This window comes from Etheostoma cragini, chromosome 3, assembly GCF_013103735.1.
Source record: "Etheostoma cragini isolate CJK2018 chromosome 3, CSU_Ecrag_1.0, whole genome shotgun sequence".
In the NCBI taxonomy this organism is placed as follows: domain Eukaryota; kingdom Metazoa; phylum Chordata; class Actinopteri; order Perciformes; family Percidae; genus Etheostoma; species Etheostoma cragini.
The window spans coordinates 22,460,854-22,482,824 of NC_048409.1; the positions used below are offsets into that span (position 1 = coordinate 22,460,854).

The following is a 21,971-nucleotide window of genomic DNA, read 5'->3' on the forward strand; positions in this document are numbered from 1 at the left end:
TATAATTTTAAATGAACAGACTTGTTTTTATTGTGATTTAATTTCATGCTGCATTTAAGGCAGATATGACGGTTTTACGTCAAGTGCTCCCTAGTTCAATGAACAGGTAAAAAAGACAAGAAAGAAGGCTACGAACTATGAATAGTCATTATTATAATCATATATTATGCTTCCATTTAAGTGATAACGTTATAATCAAACGCATAACTTTTGAAGTGCATGGAGAAAGGCTGAGCGAGAGCACAAACAGAGTTTAGTTACAATTACTCCCATAACCGTGAATGCAACATTAACCACCAGACAAACATGGCGACCTGCGTCGGCATGGTCGCAAGAGTTGGAGGCACTGTTCTGACTGTGTTAAAGCCGGTAGCAAGACAATGTTCAAGGCAGAGGACAAGTGTGTTCATCCCGAACCGCTTTTCACATGGAGCACGGAGCAGTTTGTACGAGCATGTTCGTGAAGGTTATAGCGACAAGCCCGAGCTCGATATGAGAGCAGTGTGTGAGGAGACCGAGAAAGTCATAGCAAATGTAGAGAACAGGAAGGGGGATCTGCGAGGGGACGATGTCAGGAATATTGTAAGTGTTTATTGAGCTGCAAATGCCGTCCTGTTTGTAACATTAAAGCCGTGGTAACTTTATTGTCTGTCGAACCCACGTATCTGGGGTTAACTGCCGGCTGCTTATAAGCAAAAGCACGCTGTAACGTATATTTATTTTAACAAGTTCAAAGAGCTGAATGACCTTGCTGCCCAAAATGTATCAACATGTCAAAAAACTGAGGGACAGTGAATGACACACACACACACACACACACACACACACAGAGTAGGCTTTTATAATTCATATAAATCAATCTTAACTTTGTGTTAATGTTCCTATTACTTATTGTGTACTGTCCAAATTGACAGTATTTGTCAATTGACAAATTTTAGCAACATTATTGAAACTTTTATGCCAATAAAGCACCTTTGAATTTGAATCTGTACATCTAAACATGAACATCGACCTTCACATTTTTCAGACACAGGGAACTTTAATCTAAATTCTACGCTTTTCACACAGTTCTTGCATCTCAGCAGTAAGCAACAGTTCAATATACTGAATCAGAGTGCAACATGGTAGTGTTGCAAAACTAGCCAATGTTGCTCTTACTACAGCATAATGTGCTATTGGTGAGTCAATAGTAAAATGTAATTCTTTGCAGGAATACCAGTAAGGATGGATGGCACATCCCGATGATAATTATCATGTGGTTCATATACTGACATATACTATCTTCACCTCTGTGCACTCTGAAAGCCAATATGAGCACTCTGAGAACAAAGTGACTCAAAGCAGGGATTAGTTTCACAATGTTTTGAAGGTTTAATGAGACACACAAGAATATATACATATCATGACAATTGCTCCAGTCATTTCTATGACCTGAGCGTAAATAGATAATAAAGGGCCACCAAAAGGATAGAAAGGTTAATTTGAGGTTGGTTGACGCAGATACATTATCAGAGAGGGAAAAGTAAAACAATGTATAATACGAGGTCAGATAAGGCTTTGGAGTTTTAACAGATTCACAACACTGAGTGACATGGAAATGATGTACAATACATTTAAAATTGGGTTTTAAGTCTCTTAAAGTACACATACAAATGTTGCTTAATAAAAAATTTTGCAACAAGCAAATAGAGTATTTACAATCAGACTAAAACTGTGTTGGTCCACTGTCAACACGCAACAAATTTAACTCAGGTTGTCAGTATCTCTCAATATTCTTACATACTCCGTATAGGCTACAAGTAGATTGAAAAACTAGATTTTTCATTTTTTAAACTGGATTTTCAATTGTGCTTGTGTGCGTGTGTTTGTGTCCGTGTCAACTAGGTATGTGTGTGGCAGGAGCTTCAGGCAGTGAAGACTGAAATCTCGGGGCTGGAGGAGCAGAAGAAACACATCAGCGACACAGTCAAAGCACTAGTGGTCAGTGACGGTTATTACAACACTGGTCACGATCAGCACTTTTCTGGTGTTTATGTTGATTGTTTTGAATATATAGAGCTCACGGGTGTGATTTCATATCCACTACTTTGAGTATTAAGCTGCATCCATAATTGTGACATGAATCGTCTTGTCTTCACAGGCCAAGAAAGACAAGAAAACCCTTGGCAATGTAAGTTTGGCGCTTCCGAATTTAAACCCTGTAATACTTTATTGCCTCAGTCAATCTTGGCATTATTACTCTGCTTTCAGTGCACTCTTCAGTGGTAAATCCCATCTGGGACCAGTTCTGAGTCCTTGTTGTGTTGTTGTTTATCACCAGCTTCCAGAGTACACCCAGACTCTGCAGAAGGGCAGAGAGATCCGCAACAGACTGCATCAACTTTACTCCAAAGAGACTGAGCTGGATCAGGAGCACTATGGACGAGCCCTCAGACTGCCCAACGCCACACACCCTGATGTGGTGAGGACACACACACTTTGTCCTGTGGATCTGGGGACAGATTTACTGCAACCAGTGAGTTCTTTTTTAAAGTGAGTGTAGTTTGAAGCTTCCTTAAGTTAATCTTCTCTTTTTCAGCCAGTTGGAGACGAGAGCCAGGCAAGAGTGGTGGAAATGGTCGGACAGAAGGCAGGTAAATGATCGGATGTGTCAGAGCAATAATAATCTTAAGTGCTTTACCCTTGTGTGTTTTAAAATACCAATATCATAATCTGCTCTCTGTCTGCTGTAGAGTTTGACTTCAAGCCCAGAGGCCATGTAGAGCTGGGGGAGGAGTTGGGTCTCATCAGGCAGCGGTGAGGAGGACTCTGACCTTTAGTTTGAAGTACTTGCCCACTTGATATATTCCCCATGCTGTTTTGTGTTTGCACCGAACCTTTTGTTCATATGATTCAAAGAAAACGGAAGAAGAGATGGCAGGTTTAAAGCAAAGATACGAAAAGTCTGAAGAGCAAAATATAATTTTGTATGAATATGGTAATACCATAATAATTTATTTAATATTGCGTTCATTGACATGAACGGGGGGGTCATTGTACTTTGTTCCTCTGTTCCTATTGTGCAGACATCTAGCTCATGTCTCAGGCCACAGGTCCTACTATCTAAGGGGAGCGGGGGCAAGACTTCAGACTGCACTTCAAAACTTTGCCCTTGACACACTGCAGCGACGGGTAAGCATGTGTTTTGAAATATTAGATACTGTCTAAAGTTTGCAAACTGTATTATTATTTGTATTCTACTGTCAATATATAGGATTGCCAAACTAGAGTTTTCTTTTTGAATCCTGCAGGGCTTCATTCCTATGGTTGTACCTGACATGCTGAAGGGGGCAGTGTTTGTGAGTAGCAGAACTAATATCTTTAAAAAAAAAAAAGGTTTACATGGACATAAATAAAATGTGCGTCAAAAGGAGCCAGCTGAGGTGGTTTGGGCATTTGGTTCCCCCCCCCCCCCCCCCCCCCCCCCCCCCCCCCCCCCCCCCCCCCCCCCCCCCCCCCCCCGGGCACTTCCCTAGGGAGGTGTTCCAGGCACATCCAGCTGGGAAGAGGCCTCAGGGAAGACCCAGGACAAGGTGGAGGGATTATATCTCCACCATGGCCTGGGAATGCCTCGGATCTCCCACTCAGAGTTGGTCAATGTGAGTTGGGAAAGGAAAGTTAGGGGTCCCCTGCTGGAACTGCTGCCCCATTCAACCCAACCCCGGATAAGCGGATATATTTGAAGACCAAAGCATCTTTCAGGCCACACAATCTCCCACTCTCGCTGACATCTCCTCTTTAATTTTTTTTTATCATTCCGTTTCATCCACCTCCAGGAGGGTTGTGGAATGCAGCCCAACGCTCATAGTTCTCAGGTCTATTCACTGGACCAGGGCCGTTTCCCAGACCTCAATCTGGCCGGGACTGGAGAGGTTGGGGTGGCAGGTAAACTTCATTCTTCTTCACTGTACGGATAAACTCATGCCTTAAAGTGTTGCTATCACAATGAGGTTTTTAAATTCTTCGAACAATAACTGACAAACATGCTTGTTTTTCAGTACCAGTGAACGCTAAAGGTGCTAAGTTACTGGTGTTTCACACACACACACACACACACACACACACACACACACACACTTTTTTAGTGTAGTTATGTGTTCCTCTCTTCTCCAGGCTATTTCATGGATCATGCAGTGAACTGGAAGGACATGCCTGTCAGGTGAGAAGTACCCCCCACTACTTGTTTGCTACAGAAAGTGTTATATCGGAGTAATTCTAGCTGACATGATCTATCGTCTCCTGCTGCAGGACGGTATGCAGCAGCACCTGCTACAGAGCAGAGACGGACACGGGCAGAGAGACATGGGGGCTCTACAGAGTACATCACTTTAACAAGGTTACAAGGACATATATTAGAGACACAGGAGTTGCTTGGAGGAATATGTATACAAAACTCTGTATTGCTAACTTTATGTTGGCTGTTAATAAGTGATTGCAAATTTTGTATTAATGTTATAAACAAGTGCCTACTTTATTCTGATGACGAGCTTTGAAATGCACTGTGTTGTGTGTCCGTCCGTCGGTCCAGATAGAGATGTTTGGAGTAACAGCAGATGAGACAGGACAAGAGAGCTCTCAGCTGCTGGAGGAGTTTGTCTCTTTGCAGAAAGAGATGTTCTCTGCACTGGAACTACACTACAGGTTAACACACACACACACACACACACACACACACAGACACACACACAAACCTGTTGTTTCATACATTCAATAAATTTGACATAGTATATGTAGAGTTTTTGTGTGAGTTATGGCTCTATTTGTATTTCCAAGTTGTCTCTATATGCGTTTTCACTCAGAGTGCTGGACATGCCGACACAGGAACTGGGTCCTCCAGCACACAGAAAATATGACATTGAAGCATGGATGCCTGGGAGGGACAGCTATGGAGAGGTCAGTTACCTACTTATAATATTTTGACATTTCAATTCAGATGTGTAGGAAATTACTGGATTTGAGTTATCTGCTGACTGTGACTATTAAATAAATTGTAATTATGTTCATTTGTGATAATAGACCGACAAACATGTCTTCAGTCCTTAGTGACTCCCTTCCTTTGTCAGTCAAAAGTCTGTGAGGTGCCCAAACATCCGAGGAACAATTGGACTCTATTTAGCTACAAAATGCCGCCCAAGCACTTGAGAAAACAGTACTTCTTTGAAAGGTTGAAAGTCAATAACTTCTGTTTAATAAAAAACGAAAACAGCAAAGCTAGTATTTAGTACTTAGCTTTATTTAGCTGCTGATTTTGATTTCCTTTTTTCCCATACCTCTCTCTCTCCCCATACATATCAGATTTCCAGTGGGTCCAACTGTACAGACTACCAAAGCAGACGCCTCAACATTCTGTATGAGAGAGAGGATGGCAGCCTGCAGTACGCCCACACAGTAAGCACTGCTGTACAGTCCTGCAGGTTTAGTTCACAGCAGTAAACCATCTCCATGAAATTTTATTTTTTTATTTTTCTCTAGGTAAATGCTACAGCATGTGCCATCCCCCGAACCATCATTGCTATCCTGGAGACTCACCAGACCAAAGTAAGACACCACCATGAGGGCACACTTCACACATGAGGGTTGCCAAAACACTGGAAAACCTTTAATGCAGTAAATAATTGTCCTAGAGAATGACAAAAAATAGGTTGAAGAAACTACAAAAACACGTGTCTGCGAGTCCAACAAAACATGACCTTGTTCCCTTTCCACTGGGCTAAATGTGTATTCATTTGCATGCACCTATTTTGAAGTAGCTCCCCCTGGTGATTGTTGTTAGTCAAAACAGCTTTATGTAAATTGTAAAACAGTTTACATTTTATTGAGGGAGAGAAATTGTCCAACAAATATTACATTTAGTAGGCTTAGTTCACTCAATTACAGGGGAATTCCTTAAAGAGGCATTGGTCATTTTGATAGTCTGTACCCACTAATTCCAACATTTTTTTTTTTTCCTTAACAATAGTGCAAGGAGCATAAATGTTTTGTTTTTGTCCTGAACAACAATGAAATGCAGTACACCTCTTCAATTTTTCTTGGTTGTGATTAGATTTTTTGATTTAGTATTGGAAATGCATGTCACTATGAAAACAATTCAGTTTAAAAAAAAAAAAATCATATTTGACTTTGTTTTTTTTGTTTTCTTTTTATTTAAGCATTTTACGTCCTCTATAAAAATGGATTTTAACTAACTTCATCCACATGTCAAATACTAGGACAATTTTTATAAGGCTTACTTTTCTGAGGGACTAACTGCAACCCGATTGGTGTAAACCCAGCTACTTCAAAATGTTTTTCAACATATTTATTTGAAGATATTTTAAATCCACTGGACTTCACATCCCTGTGTTATTAATTATGCTATGTTTGTTTCTGTTTCCTTTGTCTCCGTCCTTTTTCTCCATCTCCCAAGGATGGAACAGTGCGTGTCCCCCGTGCACTGCAGCCTTATTTGGGCCTAGAAGTGATTGAGAAGCCAAAGTACACTCCACTGAAATACATTGGACCCAACCAGCCCAGTCGACCTCCCAGGCCTGGTCCCAAGACCAGATGAAACAAATACAAGCAGAGAAAGGGGAGGTAACCTTGCCGCTTATGACCTCATAAGAAGAAAGCTTCCAGATCGGCCCATCTAAGCTTTCATTTTCTCAAAGGCAGAGCAGGATGCCTAGGGTTTGGTTTACACCGCTCACCATTTCTAGCGACTGGGGGCCCATAGGCAGGTTGGGGGAACATGTTAATGTTGGAAAACCTCAAAGTCACATTTTCATGCCATGGGACCTTTAAGGCAATGGATCAGAACTTACCATCAGTTCTTGTCACTGTAAATATATTTGTCTTTATTTGTTGAAGGCCATGAAATTGTGAATGCTAACATGGATGTGTGTTGACGACCATAATAAGGAATAACCAATAAAGATACGTCTTTAATTTCTGTCTCATAAATTGCTTACTGAATGGGTTTTTCTAATTTCCAATATTTTTTCTAATTAAACCTATTGAATGACATTGTGACCTTGAAGGGGTGCCTGCAGATGGATCACAGATAAAAACTGCTCCGAGATGTGACATAATCATACAGGGGTGTTACTACCAGCTGTTACAATGTATAAATAATTAATGTGCTAAAGTAATAAACCAGCAGCAATCATGGGGAGGTGATGATCTTTGCATGGGCCTTACAAATACAATAGAGCTTTTAAAATAATATTCTCACAGGGCATATTTAGTGTGTTATGAATAGAGTGGAACCGCAGAGAAGTTTAACGTGTTTAATTTCTCCAGGTATGCATCCCTCAAGCCTTCTTAACGGGCTAGCTTGGTAATAATTAACATGCCAGAGATACACAGGTGACACGTTTTGTTTACCGTAAGTACAGGAAGAACAACTGACATCTCTGGTATCTTAAGGTTTGGGCTCTGATCTGGTCTAAAGTCGTCACCTGACAACACACAAACGCGCGCGCGCACACAGCTCCGCGGCTCCACCTCGCTCTGCGGGTGTGTGAAGAAGATTCAGCCCGTTATTTCAAGGTTATCTCCTGCAGGAACCTCACTTTTCGGATCCTATGGGAATTCTGATAACCGCAGTTTTTCTGTGGGCTGCCGTCGGAGGTAAGGGTTTACCACATCCATTACACAGCTGCAGTGTGTGTATGAGACGAGGGTAGAAACTGTGTGTATGTTAGCTCTGCAGGCTGCTGCGGCGAGAACACACTGCCTATACTGTAACGGTAGCCCTTGTTATTCTTACCGGTATATAGGCTATAATATGGGATACCGACAAAGAGATGAAACTAGAGCCTTAAAGAATACTTTATGGAGCAGCCATGATCGAGGCGTCCTAACTATAATGGCGAAAGCCTCAAGGGTTTAGACTTAATAGGCTAAACAAAAGCATTGTTACATCATTTGTTTTGCGCCTACCTTTTCGACTCTGTCTGCGGGACTGTGGATGCTGTCACTGGTTGGGTTGGACGTTTTTTAAACAAATATTTTAGTGTTACTGACCCCCCCCCCCCCCCCCCCCAAACATTCCTATTGAACAACTTAAATGCAAATTACAGCTCTGCACAGGTGAGCGGAAAAGCGCACATTTGCACGTTATGCACCGTGGCATGCGCCATCTGCGGTGAAAACGTGTTAATTAGTTACAATAATTGTAAGCTAAGATAGTGTCAGAATGAAAAGGACGTCTGTCTCTCACCGAGACACACGGTGGTGTTACGAGCTGTGTATTGCAGGACACCGGCGATAACCTGCAGACAGCCTAGGCCTACTGTTTGGGTTAAAGTAGTTTAGGTGTCACAGTGTGTGAAGACAATAGTATAATGGTCAGACCCCACTCTAACTTAATACAACCGCTAGACCTATCAACATTTTACAATTTTACACATTACCACAGCAATCTTGCTGTTGCCTACCTAAATACCAACATGAGGAGTAATCTAATTATAAACTAATTATTGCGCATATCTCACCCCCTACTGCACATGAGTTTGTACTGTTGTTTTAGATTACAGTCTTTTTTTGTGAATGTGATAGTTTTATTTAAGTTAGATGTACTGAATTTGGTTTGAGGGTGTTGACAGAAAACTGAAAAAAAAAAGAAAATTCTAAACTGACCAAAATAACATGGGTTGACATTTAGAATTCTGACGAAATGAGGACGCAGTAATTGAACAGCATCGCATCTTGTACCTCAGCCAGATTTCCCAATACATAACAATAAATGAAAAGCAGGCTGAATTGTTGGTCCTTGTTAGATTCAATGTCTCTCCCTAAGGAAAAGGTACTGATGCCACAGCTAACAGTATGTGCCTTTAATGATCTGCTGGCAGGCGGAGATTGGTGACTGATTTAGCCCTGGTGGGAAACTAGCTGTGTGCGTGCTAAAGCCTTTGAGAGTGTCTACATCCTGGAGAGAGAAAGGGGGTTAAGCTTCTTTGCTGTGTTGCTTTGCCAAGGTAACTGTGCTTACTGTAATGAGGGAACAGCTCCACCCACGCCCGTGCAGGACAAACCATTGCTAACTAAACAAAGTAGTTCACCTGTGGTGCGCTCTAACACAGTTTGGCACAGCTTTTGATATTGTAGAAATGTTGCATATATTACATTTTGTTCCTATTCTCCATCTTTCTCCCTACTCTCTCTGTATCTCCTTCCTTGTTTTGTGCCTCAGTGGGAAGCCGGCCAGTTACCTCACCCCTTAATGATGCAAAGGTCAGAAACAAGTCCTTTTTTAATTTCCCCACCATTCAGCATTATTTCAATGGCTCGATCAGTAATTGTGTCTGTTTTTTTGTTTTGTTCTTTTAGGTTGAATGTATAATTCAGGAGACACTGAACGAAGACGGGTCTCAACATGAGTGTGACCCACAACTAGCAGGTGACATCTCTAAGTATCTGTTCATCAATACAGAAATAGCAGTATGTAGGCTAGTGAACTATTCAATTAGATGTAGATTTGATAGTAGGTGGGTTTTGGACTTTACTCAGAACAAATCAAGACATTTGGAGGTGAATTGTGATGGGCATTTTCTGACAGGTTACAGACCTTTTATTGGTAAACTTTCAATTTTTACATGAAAATAGTGAAGTACGGTAATTTATCTATTACAAGGTGTTTTTGCCTTTTGCCTCATATGCTGAAATGTACAACCAATCTCATATGTGATGGGTCTGTTGTTGGGTAAAACAGAGTCACATTTTTAGATAATCTGTTGGGATTTTGTACTTGCTGCACAAATGTATTATTGCGTGTGTGTCATTATTTTTGCAGAGGAACTTGATGAAGTTCAAAGACACCAGGGCCTGCTCAGGGAGCTGCAGAGGCTGGCTGGTGATGGTACGCACAAATTCACATTGGCACACCTTGTTGTTTTTAAGTCAGTATTCGCTACAACAAAACATAGACTGATTTGGTGTTTCATTTATTTTCTTTTGAATCAAATGAACACAAAAGACAAGGATTTTTATAAAAGTCCCTGTGTGAGAGAAGGGATGTCTCCCCCTTCAATAACACAATTGTGCTTGTGCATTTTAACACCATGGTGTTATAATACACAAGCACAATTGTTTGAAGTTTACATGGCATTTACTATTGCTGTCTGACTGTTGCAGAGCGAGAAGACGACAAGGAGCAGGATGAGTACAACCTGGCTGATGATGAGGGCGACTTTGAGCAGGGGGATGAGGAGACAAAGGAGGAGAGAGACCTGACCAGCGTCCCGAAAGAGACCGAGGAAAAGAAAGAAGACAAGGCAGAGGCAGATGACACCAAGGAGAAGTTGATGGAGGAGCCCCGGATCGAAGACAGAGGGAGGGACAGTGAAGACGAGCGAGCCAAGGAGCTTGAGGAGCTGCTAGCTGAAGAGATCACCAAGAAAGGGAAGGAGGAGCGGAACGATGAAGAGCTCAAAGAACTGCTGAAAGAGCTGAAGAAGAAACGCTATGAGGCGGTGAAAGAGAAGGAGATCCAGAAAGGCTCTGGGGAAGAGCAGAAGGAAGAGGTGGAGAAAAAGAAGGAATGGGAGGACAAAGAGAAGAAGGGTAAAACCGCAGAGGACTTGGAGAAGCAGAGAATTGAGGAGAGGAGGAAGAACGAGGTGGAGCTGATGGGGGAGAGGGAGAAGGTGGAGAAGGAGCTGAAGGAGCTGCTCAAAGAAAGAAAGGAAAGCAAGAGCAAGCCGGAGCAGGAGAGGGAGAGGAAGGAGAAGCAGGAGGAGCTGGACGAACTCGTCAGGAAGATGAAACGGGTGCAGGAGGAGGAGCAGGAGACGCAGGATGGCAAGAAAGAGGACAGCGTGGACAAGAGAACAGCAGAGGAGAAGAGCGAGAAGAAGGAGGGCGAAGAGGATAAGGGGCCCGATGTGAAAGCAGAGAATGAAGTGAAGATGAAGGAGGTGGCGGCGGGAGAGGTGAAGGAGCCGCAGCAGAAGAGAGTGATGGAGAAAGCGAGCGATGAAGCCACGCGGCAGTTTGAGCGGGAGAGGTACAAGAATGCGGATGAGGACGATGGGGACAAGGAAGATGAGGATGAATATGTCAGAGAGGATGAGGAGGGCCAGGAGGAGGAAGATGATGATGAGGGTAACGCTGAAGAAGATGAAGGGGAGGTATGTCGAAAAATAACATGCCTTAAAGCTGTCAAAATGTTGACAGTAGGTCGAATACATGATTGGTGGCCAATAATTAAAGTTGAAGTCCTCTAAAGCTGAATAATAATAATAATAATAATAATAATAATAATAATAATATGTATTGCTCCAAAATGGACATCCACAGATTGATTAGCCCAGGCTCACTAGCAAAATATGAACACTGCAACCATGGGTATTAAACAACGAAGTTACCATCCTTATACCCAGAATATAATGCTTTACAGATCTTGGATGCTCTTCATAATATTTACCATTGTAAAGATTTCTATTGTTATTATAGTTTTTCCCCTTTCAGTACATATTCATTATGTAACAGGTAGTTTGAAAAAGTATTTACAGGCAATTTATTTCTATGGCCCTCACATACCTACCAGCAGCTACCCCGTATATGTACGCAATATTTTCACATTTTCCAAATGTGTCATCCAAAGCATTACCATGTGTATTGGATTGGATTATTGAATAATGTGTCCTATATTCTCATTTGTTCTGTCCAAAGGAGCTGCTGGAGATTGAAGCAGAGTTGCGCAAAGTTGCTGCAGAACTGAGGGAGCTCCGCAGAGGATAAGACACACACACACACACACACACATAGCAGACTGACAAAATCTATTGTTGCAGTCAAAGTCACACATTCAGCTCACACACCATTTTAGAGCCTTCAAATCCCCACAGCACTCAGAGAAATGTCTTCAGATGCTAATCTGTAAATGGACATCAGTAGAAACTATACTTACTGTTGATTCCTTTCTGCTTTAAGATGGCCTCGAAATTGTATCTCAATGTTAAGGAAAAAGAGACACATTTTCCTGAAAATCAAAAAGATATGTTTGTCCATCTCCACTTGTGTCCCTGTCTCTGTACCTGTAAATGCTGTTTGTAAGGTAGACAGGTGATTTCACTCCAGTTGTAAAACGGCATGGATGCAAAAAATTCTGCACTTTTATTTGAATGTTGTTTGTGACTGCAGATTGCCAACCATCATCTTTGAAATAATGAATACTGGCAAGCAGCACTTCTTTTCTATGAAGGTATCATCCTCTATGGCGTGTGGGAAAAACAGATTCCCTACTAATAATAAACAGTAATGTGTGTATTTCAAAATATATTTTGTGCAATAACTGATATGTGTAAGCTCTTCTTGCCCTTCTGACTGTTACTAATATGTATTACTGATATTTCTAGACAGGAGTAAGTCATGGTTTCCTCTTTGTTTCTTTGATGATAAAGTAGAAATAAGAATTGTGTTTCATTTGGCTGTCGCACTGTTAAAACCCCGACTGTTTGTGATGAACCTGGGTGACACAGACAGAACACAGTGTTTAAGTTCTGACACTTGTGTCAGATGTTAAGTTTGTATTGCGCGGGGTTAGTGTGTGACCACAGGATGCGATGTACTTAGAGCTTAGAAGGTCTGAAAGTGTCACTTCAGGTTCTCGGCCAGCTTTGCACTCTTAACAAGCCACGGAGGAGTTGAGGGAAGAGGGAGTCACTAAAGCCATTTTGTTGTCTTTTGGTAACAGCAACAATGACAATAACATTGATAAATGCTCAGTAGTGTTCCGTCACAGTTGTCATAGCTGTCATCTAATTTGTGTAAATATGTGATATCATGGTCTGTAAGCCAAGGTCAGTGGAAATACTGTATGAAGCAGCAGCGCCCCCTAGAGGACATTGGGTAGAAATGCACACGCCGCAGGATAAACAGGGTTACCATTGAAGGCCCACTTACTGCAATAACACAATATAGACTAGAGCACATGTGAATGCAATAATTAGCCAAATAATGAATGATTTCATGTATTTTATTATGTTATCAAAGTGCATCATAGAGTACTCATATAGTAGAATACATCTCTCTTTTTCTACACAGCCAAGATTTACAATACATTTATGTGATTGAACACTGGCAAGTTAGCCGGTTGGTCAATTTGTGTAAACACGTGGTGATAATAACACACAAGTTCAGTCAACGCAGATGAGCTCATAACTGTCTATTCCAAAGATGAGATGTTTGTTCACTTGATAAAAATCAAAACATGAATGTACTGTAGTTTTCCTTTTCTTTTTTAGTGCAAAATTGTTTCCACAAACTGTATCTTACAAACCAGCAAGAAAGATGTAGGAAATGTCTGTGGGGGGGGGGGGGGGGGGACATAAGGGCATAGATGACATTTCAAACATTAGGAAACTTCATTTGTAATATTACTGGCCAATCAGAGTGCTGTATTTTGTGCCTGCTGTAACTTCTTCTATGCTACCTGTCAATCAATAAACAGAAAGTGTATTAAACCATTATGTGTCGTCTGTTTGGCTTGTCGATTGGTAAATAGAGCAGAATTATTTAAACAACCCAAAATGATTTTTCTGATTTAAAGGGAATACAGTTTAAGATCAAGTCATGTCACAGATTACATATAAATAACGTATTATGATAGAAACAAAGTGTTTCCAAACTGAGTTTGGTCACAACAAAAAAATGAAAAAGCCAATGACTTAATTTGTCCCGGGAAGCTGATCAAACAACAATTCGTGATGTTCTCTTAAGGTGACTTTTGAAGGCCAGTTGTTGCAGCAGATGGACTTCCTGCAGTCTGTCTCAATTCAGGACAGCCTGTCGCCTGCGGGGCAGCAGAGGCCTGTTTGTCCAACACTGACTTGATGTGGCTGAGCAGGGATGAGAAAAACTGGGGCACTCCCTCGTAGCCTAATAGAGAGAAGTGTGGATCAGAACCTCGGCAGGTGTGTTTGTGTCAGTATGTGTGTTTGTACAGCTGCAGTACCTGGGAAGATGTTGATGTCGATGACTGTGAGGGTGTGTGTGTGTATGTTGATGATGACGTCCACGCCGAACAGGGCCATGCCAAGCTGAACTCTGAGCTCTCTGACTAGGGCGGCCAAGGCCTCAGAGTTGGGAGGAGGCAGGCACGGCATTTGCTCCTCCAGCTTAGAGATCAGGAGGAAATAGAAAATATTTAGGGTGGATTTCAGCCCACTCAGGTCAAGTGAAATGGAGGGTGGGTTTACTTGTAAATTTAGACAACTTCATGAAACTATTTACAAGTAAGTGCACCTTGAATGATGCCTCTCTATTCAAGCAGTTTTGCACATAACTTAGCCCTGTGCATCAAAGTGAAAGAATGGGGGAGAAGTTAAAAAGGCTATTCTCGAAATACCGACGTGGTGTCACAGCCGTGGCTTCTGATACCGACGCACAAGGCACTCAGATGCACGTGCGCCCGGACCAGATAACCAGAACAACTAAAGACCAACGAACAAAGAAGCTCGGATAACAACACACACAGAGGAAGTGTGACTTCATTCTCTGCTCAGAATGCCATTACTCCCCTATATATTTACACAACAAACAGTTGCTTTCTTCTATATTAATGTTCTGAATGTTGAGTACAGAACCTTTGACATAAACTTTGTTAAAACAGTATTATTACATACTGCTGTGAGATCTGAGCTTGACTCTGGCTTGGACACCTGATGGCTGTTGAAGAAGATGGTCTTCCTTTCTGGAGGCAGAGAAGAATCACAATTGGAATGGATACAGGGAAGAAATAGAGCAAAGAAAAACAAGGACAAGAAAGGAAAGGAAAGGAAAGGAACGGAAATATCTTATATATTTGTAGGTCTGGTGCAGGCTGACCACAGGGACCGGAGGGAAAGTTCTTGATTGAAGGCCTCTCTACACAGAAGTGTCTGTCTCCTACCACAAACACCTTGTGCAGAACAGCTCCATGGTTGACGAAGCTCTGGAGCACACAGGGAGGATGGATATCAGCCAGACTCCCTGCACTGAAGATCAGAGACATCTGCAATACACACAGATATTGCACAGACTGTAAATAAACAGAGAGCAAATAAACAACAGCGAATGAACAAAACAAACATGACTGCATGAGTATGATGTTCAGGCAAACTAACTCACCTCATGGGAAAGTGAGCCATGTGCCACTCTGGTTTTACAAACTGGGGTCAACAGAGAAAAAGAGGAAGTGTTTGGGGTTCTTTCATACTTCATGAGGAAGCAAAAAGGAAAGAAGGATAAGTACATTCAGCAGTGTGAGAAGCTTTTTTTGGTTGGGGGTTAACACCCCACGCCAGACATAGAGAGGCTGAGATGTGGTTACTTTACAGCTAATTCAAACATTCTTTATATATATAAGAATTAAATAAGGACGTGAAAGGCTAGAGATAGACAGAGAGTGAACTGACTGAGAGGAAAGCTTAGGCCCTGGGTCGCCACAGCCTGTTGAATGGATGACAGGTCACTGGCACTGTGGATCTCTAGGTAAGGAGGAGTGCAGATGCAGCACTCTGTTGGACAGAATAGGAAAGTCATGTGTCAATATCCTCAAGCAGCAGTAAACTACACAATATACACTTAAAATCTGCAGTTCACCTCGGAGTAACTTGTGCAGCTTGCTCATGATCCGATAAGAGGCGAAGCGGTCTAGTAGCTGGGTCATGGCAGGCAGGGGGTCCAGAAGAACTGTACTGGGATGAGCCGACACATAGCTCTGTAATGTAAAAGACAGACGGAGAAGTCTTCTCACTTCCAGCATGTATGACGTAAGGAATTAACAATAATACAACTGCATACACAATCAATGTTCCTCACAAAAGAGCCTCAACCGGACAGATACAAAAAAGTGGTTCTTTTACCTGGAAGTTAATAAGAAGCTGCTGCGATTGGCTGTCGTGCTCAGCCTCTACGATGACATCAGACAGCTTTTGAACTATGACGTTGAAGGGTCCCTGTGGCACCAGGGGCTGAGTGAGGTCAATCTTACAGAGGGAAACACCTTTCAATCGTATGTAGTGGAACTGTCTCAGTACCACAATACTTTTCATATGGCTTATCTTTGGATCAAGTTTGGGAATTTGTGTAAATCAAGCATGTAATACTATATAAATATATATCCCAAAAAAATTAATTGGGTCACTGATGTAGAAATCATCAATTATTAATGTAAAAATGTTAAAATAGTAAACCAACTTTAAACACAACACACCTGACTTTTGTCTCTAGTCTGCTTCCATTGACCTCTACTATTACAGACTATAGCAGGAAAACCAGGAGAAACTACTATCACTGATGATAGCTCTGTTCCCCAACAGGGCCGCTCACTGGCATTACAAAAAAGACAACAGCATAATTCATCTAATTAGTAATACCTGTGCTCAATGAGTCACAGTTTTTTTCTTGAAGCTTTAGGTGTACTGTGTTTCATGACATAAAGTACATGCTGATGTCATAAACAATTTTAGCATAAAGTATGAGGTGTGTGAAGTGTTTCTTATTTCAGTTAAGTTTTTTTTAACCATAAAAAGAAGTGTTACCTAAAAATGTTTGAAAGCCACTGCCCTATATTATGTCACGTTGAGCAAAAAATGTGGTTTGTAAGATAATAATGTTGCTTGTGTCCTGCTACACAGACCCTTCTTTAATTCAAATCAATTGTGGACAGTATTTTGTGACTGATAGAGGCTTTTTACGTTTGATATTTCATTAATTACATTGAGTTTACTATTTGTGCCTGCTTCTTATGACATAGAATGTGGGAAAAGGGTGAAATCATTATTGTGTGTATGTAGAAGTATCACTTATGCTCATGTGCAGTTATTCCCATACAGTGAAATGTCTGATAAGTAACAATCAGGCAGCCGTTGTTCATGGTTTTGCCACAAGCAGATTTTAGGAGGGGGCGGCAGGTGGCTGTGACATGGATTAGGCCTACTAAAGTATATATAGTATTGTATACATCTGTACATGACATGTGTGCATGTGTGCATGTGTGCGTGTGTGTGTGTGTTTATGTGTTTGTCTGCTACTACTATTACTGTAATATTTAACTGCTTAACCTCTAGATTAAGATAAGGTGCATGTGTGTCAGTGTTATGGCATCTATACAAAGTTAGACAAAGTTCCCTAGTTAAATATTTTCTAGGAAGTAAGTTGTTATGTGTCTATACCAGGCTATTTCATGGATCATGCAGTAAACTGGAAGGACCTGCCTATCAGATAAGAATCATCCCTCACTCCTTGTTTGCTAGAGATAGTGTTGTATTGGATTAGACGCCATTCTAGCTGACATTATTTGCCATGTCTATCTGAGAGACAAACAAGCAGGGTTAACAAAATAGCAAATCCTCCTCACTTTTCACACTTATCTTTTATTCATCCCTTTACAGCAAACCTTTAAGGTTAATTTAATGTAGGGCCAATGCGAATAAAAACACTTACCTCCACCACTTCCACTCCGTGGCCCCTGCAGGAAACATACTAAAATGTTTATATTGTAATCTTTGATTTCAAACAGGGTGGACAACTAATTAGGCTTCTTGGGTAGCAATTTGGATTGCTATTGAATGAAGTGCACAACTGTGTAGCCTACACTGGATGAGTTTTTTTTCTGTAGGCTATTGTATTTAAATACAATACAATCCTCATTTTGCTAACCCCTAACCCTTGGCTATCTATTAAGGGGCCCCACTAACCTAAGGGGCCCATTCACATTAAGCAGATAGACCACCAGTTCTAAATGAATTCAAAAGTCCGTCTTTAACTTACGCACAGAAGTCTGCAAAAGCGCCCAGGTTCATCCGCCTGCGTTTCTTGTCGCTGAGACAAAAGCCAACCCTGCGGCCCGACATTTGGCTGTGTGTCCGGGGGCCGCCAGCAGCCAAATGACAGCCGAGACAGACACTGAGGGTGGGACGGCGACTGACTCGCTCTTCTCCATTCAGCCCTTCCCATATAACTTCTTGCACAGTCCTAGTGTCTTTTAAGAAGCGCTTCTTCAGACACTTCAGTCCACAGGTGAAAAGAGAGAGAGAGAGAGAGAGAGAGAGAGAGAGAGAGAGAGAGAGAGAGAGAGAGAGAGAGAGAGAGAGAGAGAGAGAGAGACTGGGACATTTCACTTGACTTCCTTATTGCTGCCATCCAATAACAGTGAGTGAGGCCGGTGTTCATGGAGCTGCTACATGACCCCCACCTTACTAAACTATAACTGAAAGAGAAAGTAAAAACCTCTCAGGGAGAGCTCTCCATTATTCTGCTTATCGTTCGGTTGCAGCTTAGTCATGATCCTTACTATTAACTGACCGTCTAAAAAAAGACTTGTCAATTATTTAGGACGATATAAAGATACATTTAGTGCGGAGAAGTTCATCTGAGGTCACGAGGAGAGAGAAAAATGTCTCGCGGTTCAAATGCAGGTTTCGACAGACACATCACCATATTTTCACCCGAGGGCCGTCTCTACCAAGTCGGTAAGAGACTTTTTCTTCTATGTTTTAGTGCATGGACATGCTACTGCAAAAGAAAAGTCGAATACCATTACCACCTGGCACATAGCTTTATTACAATAATATAAAAACAACAACTAACAATAAAGCCCACTGCAATAACATTATCGTGTAACATTAGCTAGCAAGCAGCTGTCTGGTGGAGTACAGTAGCATTCAAATTTGTAGCCTATTCAAGTTTTCTTTAATGTAGCTTAAACTTCTGGCAAGTGGCCTAATTTTTTAATAGGCTACATTCCGCCTTTTTAAAGTAAAATCTTAATTTTGAATATGATTTCATACGTTCAACTTAACTTCATTAAGTTAGTTCATTAGCCGTAGTAGTGTAGCCGAGAAATTGCCAGGCCAGGCTACTTTGTTCCCTAAATGTTGCCGATCTTCGTATCTATTGGCCTATATCTTGTAGTCATGTGCTTTTTTCTTCAATCCTGCACTGTTAATATTAAAACCCTTTTATTCTTTAATTTGTTATTTAGTACTGTCTGTATTTTACATGTGCTGTTATACAGAGTATGCCTTCAAAGCCGTATCTCACAGTGGACTGACGTCGGTGGGGATCCGGGGGACAGACAGCGTTGTGGTGCTCACACAAAAGAAAATACCTGTAAGATATCAAGATATCACACACTCACACACACACACACACACACACACACACACACACACACACACACACACACACACACACACACACACACACGTGTCTGATGATCTGAGTTCAAGCGCTTAAGTTTCAGTGAAGCCTCAAAGGATTGATGCAGCTTTTTGCTGACTTGACAATCAAATATATAAACAAAATACTGCCATGAAAATGCCAGTTCTCACATTACCAAGCCAGCGACTTTTATTTTGGCAGGACAAAATAAAAGTTGAAATTTTGTCCGTCCGTGTGAATTTCAATATCTAATTGTCATAATCAGGGATAAATGAGCCTGTTGGAGTCATATCGGATCATGACGTCTTTGTTGATATTTTCACATGCACAGTGATACATTGATATGTGTCAGCCCAGTACCATTTTGTGAATTGGATGTGACTCTCTGTCCTTTCCCCGGCTGCAGGACAAACTGCTGGACTCTTCCACTGTGACCAACATGTTCAAACTAACCCCTCGCATTGGATGTGTGATGACTGGGAACGGCGGTATGTATTCAGCATATACACAACACATCATTGTTTAAGCAACTGTGATACTTTGATACAATGATAATGAACAAATGTGAAAAGGATAAAGATGACTTTGGTTTTATTTCCCATGAGAAATCCTGGCTTTTTCAGTTTCTGTACATACGGACAATAAATAACTGGTAGAAAATAGTGTAATATACTATTTATGGACCGTAGACTGTGTAATTGGTCTTGGTGACATTCTAGTTTGTTTACTGTAATTCAATTTATGTCTGGAAAATCTTCTTCATTTAATAATGTTAAAAAGCAACACTGTCCCCCCTATTCTTTCTCGTGCAGCGGACAGTCGCTCGCAGGTTCACCGGGCACGAGTGGAAGCAGGCGAATGGAAATACAAGTTTGGTTATGACATCATGGCAGATGTGTTGTGTCGCAGGTTGGCCGATATCTCCCAGGTCTACACACAAAATGCCGAAATGAGGCCTCTTGGCTGCTGTGAGTGGCGTTCTTGATTTCTGCCTCTTGGTTTTAATTTATTAATTTAATTTGTTAATACTGTTCTTCATCAACAACTCACACTGTATTGTTTTTTAAAGTTTTAGTAACTTGCAAGGGGCCATTGAAAATGACAAAACATACAGTTTATTCACATAACATAGGTGGCATCTTCCACCCACCTTCTAACCTCCTCCCCTTCTCTCGCTCATCTGCTCTATGCAGGTATGATCATGGTGGCTATAGACCCCCAGCAGGGTCCTGTCCTGTATAAATGTGACCCCGCAGGCTACTACTGTGGCTTCAGAGCCACTGCAGTTGGAGCAAAACAAACTGAGGCCAATAGTTACCTGGAGAAGAAACTGAAGAAAAAGCCTGATCTGACCCACGACAGGACAGTACAGGTAGAGTGAAACCTAGTGAACTGAGTGACAGGAAATAGCATTGACAAAGGCTTCTATGTGTTTGAGCCAACCACTTCACGTACTTGCCTTTCTTTCTTTCCAGTTGGCTATAACATGTCTGTCCTCTGTCCTGTCCTTGGACTTCAAGGCCAGTGAGCTGGAGATTGGCGTGGTCACCAAGGAAAAACCTAAATTCAGGTAACTTCAGTCAGGCCTAGTTTAAATGTATTTAAGATTAGATAATCTTTTGTTATTCTAATAGTTATATGATGAATTTACGATGATAATATTTAATGTCATGGAATTTTATATCCAAACGGTTCACAGGTAAACTATACTGAAACATCATAATGCCAAAAAGCTTTTCTGGCAATTATTTAACTCCATAACTCCGAAACAGAAGGGGAGATTGTGACTATATTTGGCATGTGGTCGGATACTGAATTGGTGACACTGATCTTGGGTGCCCACCTTTAAACTGTGGTGTTTAATCTTCTGTGCTGCCGGGTTGAAGATGTGTGTGAAGCTTCCACGTTTTAGTCTTTATTTTAGTCCTCCTTCCTCTGGTTATTCTTCCAAATTTCATTTGTCTTCCCTGCTCACCTTTGGTTTCCGTCCTGTAGGATGCTGTCAGAGGAAGAGATAGAAGCCCATCTGGTTGCCATAGCAGAACGGGAGTAAAGGTGCCATCACAAACTTCATCATAGCATTTCATTGTTAGTGTGCTTGATTTAGCCCAATTTAGCAATACTGTTAGCAGCTGTCTAAAAAACGAACACATTTGTGTGTCCAGGAGGGTTTAGCATGCACACCTGAAGCAGAAAGTTTTTAAAGAGAAAGGTTTGATTTGACATTTCTATTGGGCTTTTAAAGGGAAAAATCAATATACACCAATAACACAATGTTTAAATTGTGACACAAGAAACCATCGTTAGTGGACAACACAAGCAACACATTCCAAATCCATACTTTGCAACATGTGTCTGTATGAAATATTAAAGTCATTTTTTATGACCTTAGCTGGTTTTGTTTGGATGTGTACAGATTATTTGTCATACTTACATATTTAATACTATATAAGCCTTGTTGTCATCTCCACACTTGTAAAGTTGCAATAAAAACAGCCATCCTTCATTGTTAACCCCTTTCAAACAACTGTTATCATAAATAAAACAGACTAGAAAAGACAAAAAAACACGGTCCTGTTTTCCTTTAAATCAAATAGTTAAGGACGTGTATCAACCTTCATCACTACAATGAATAGATAGTTCATGTTTCTTTCCCATATTTGGTCAAATATCCTAAGCATACAAATCCCCCTTGTTAAACAGCAGATGGCATCAGTGAGGTACAGTACCTGAGGTTGACTGGTAGAAGGTCAGTTAACTGATCTAGAGGGCAAAGACAGGACTGAATCACTGACTGTATA

The 21,971-nt window shown here is 41.3% G+C and overlaps 4 protein-coding genes across 8 annotated transcripts; 3 read left to right on the forward strand and 1 right to left on the reverse strand.

The window, feature by feature from the left end:
* Nucleotides 1–273: 273 nt before the first annotated feature.
* Nucleotides 274–13,488, forward strand: sars2 (seryl-tRNA synthetase 2, mitochondrial). Of its 2 annotated transcripts, XM_034868132.1 has the most exons (16): nt 274–582; nt 1,885–1,980; nt 2,141–2,170; nt 2,321–2,461; nt 2,579–2,633; nt 2,733–2,796; nt 3,066–3,171; nt 3,291–3,338; nt 3,816–3,924; nt 4,153–4,198; nt 4,288–4,375; nt 4,568–4,680; nt 4,839–4,932; nt 5,335–5,427; nt 5,512–5,577; nt 6,446–6,961. In XM_034868132.1, exons 1-16 carry the CDS (start codon nt 307–309, stop codon nt 6,584–6,586), a joined length of 1,566 nt encoding a protein of 521 aa, XP_034724023.1. In that variant the 5' UTR covers nt 274–306; the 3' UTR covers nt 6,587–6,961. The 2 variants fall into 2 exon arrangements, with proteins under 2 accessions (XP_034724023.1, XP_034724024.1); XM_034868133.1 differs by lacking the exons at nt 4,839–4,932; nt 5,335–5,427; nt 5,512–5,577; nt 6,446–6,961 and adding an exon at nt 11,765–13,488 and having other exon boundaries at nt 277–582; nt 4,568–4,720.
* LOC117942586 (DNA ligase 1-like) lies at nt 7,389–19,378 on the forward strand. 4 transcript variants are annotated; one of them, XM_034868140.1, is made up of 7 exons: nt 7,389–7,647; nt 9,215–9,255; nt 9,352–9,421; nt 9,815–9,880; nt 10,156–11,150; nt 11,695–11,786; nt 19,148–19,378. In XM_034868140.1, exons 1-6 carry the CDS (start codon nt 7,602–7,604, stop codon nt 11,761–11,763), a joined length of 1,287 nt encoding a protein of 428 aa, XP_034724031.1. In that variant the 5' UTR covers nt 7,389–7,601; the 3' UTR covers nt 11,764–11,786; nt 19,148–19,378. The 4 variants fall into 4 exon arrangements, with proteins under 4 accessions (XP_034724031.1, XP_034724032.1, XP_034724029.1 ...); XM_034868141.1 differs by having other exon boundaries at nt 19,180–19,378; XM_034868138.1 differs by lacking the exon at nt 19,148–19,378 and having other exon boundaries at nt 11,695–13,488.
* LOC117942589 (inositol-tetrakisphosphate 1-kinase-like) lies at nt 13,261–18,021 on the reverse strand. Its single transcript, XM_034868146.1, has 10 exons — nt 17,779–18,021; nt 17,452–17,476; nt 15,870–15,992; nt 15,607–15,724; nt 15,420–15,521; nt 15,133–15,173; nt 14,851–15,016; nt 14,649–14,716; nt 13,979–14,141; nt 13,261–13,902 (listed from the first exon to the last, which is right to left on the reverse strand). Exons 1-10 carry the CDS (start codon nt 17,859–17,861, stop codon nt 13,739–13,741), a joined length of 1,053 nt encoding a protein of 350 aa, XP_034724037.1. The 5' UTR covers nt 17,862–18,021; the 3' UTR covers nt 13,261–13,738.
* On the forward strand, nt 18,205–21,729 carry LOC117942597 (proteasome subunit alpha type-6-like). Its single transcript, XM_034868155.1, has 7 exons — nt 18,205–18,479; nt 19,025–19,119; nt 19,577–19,658; nt 19,983–20,138; nt 20,364–20,542; nt 20,646–20,740; nt 21,166–21,729. Exons 1-7 carry the CDS (start codon nt 18,404–18,406, stop codon nt 21,221–21,223), a joined length of 741 nt encoding a protein of 246 aa, XP_034724046.1. The 5' UTR covers nt 18,205–18,403; the 3' UTR covers nt 21,224–21,729.
* Nucleotides 21,730–21,971: the final 242 nt, after the last annotated feature.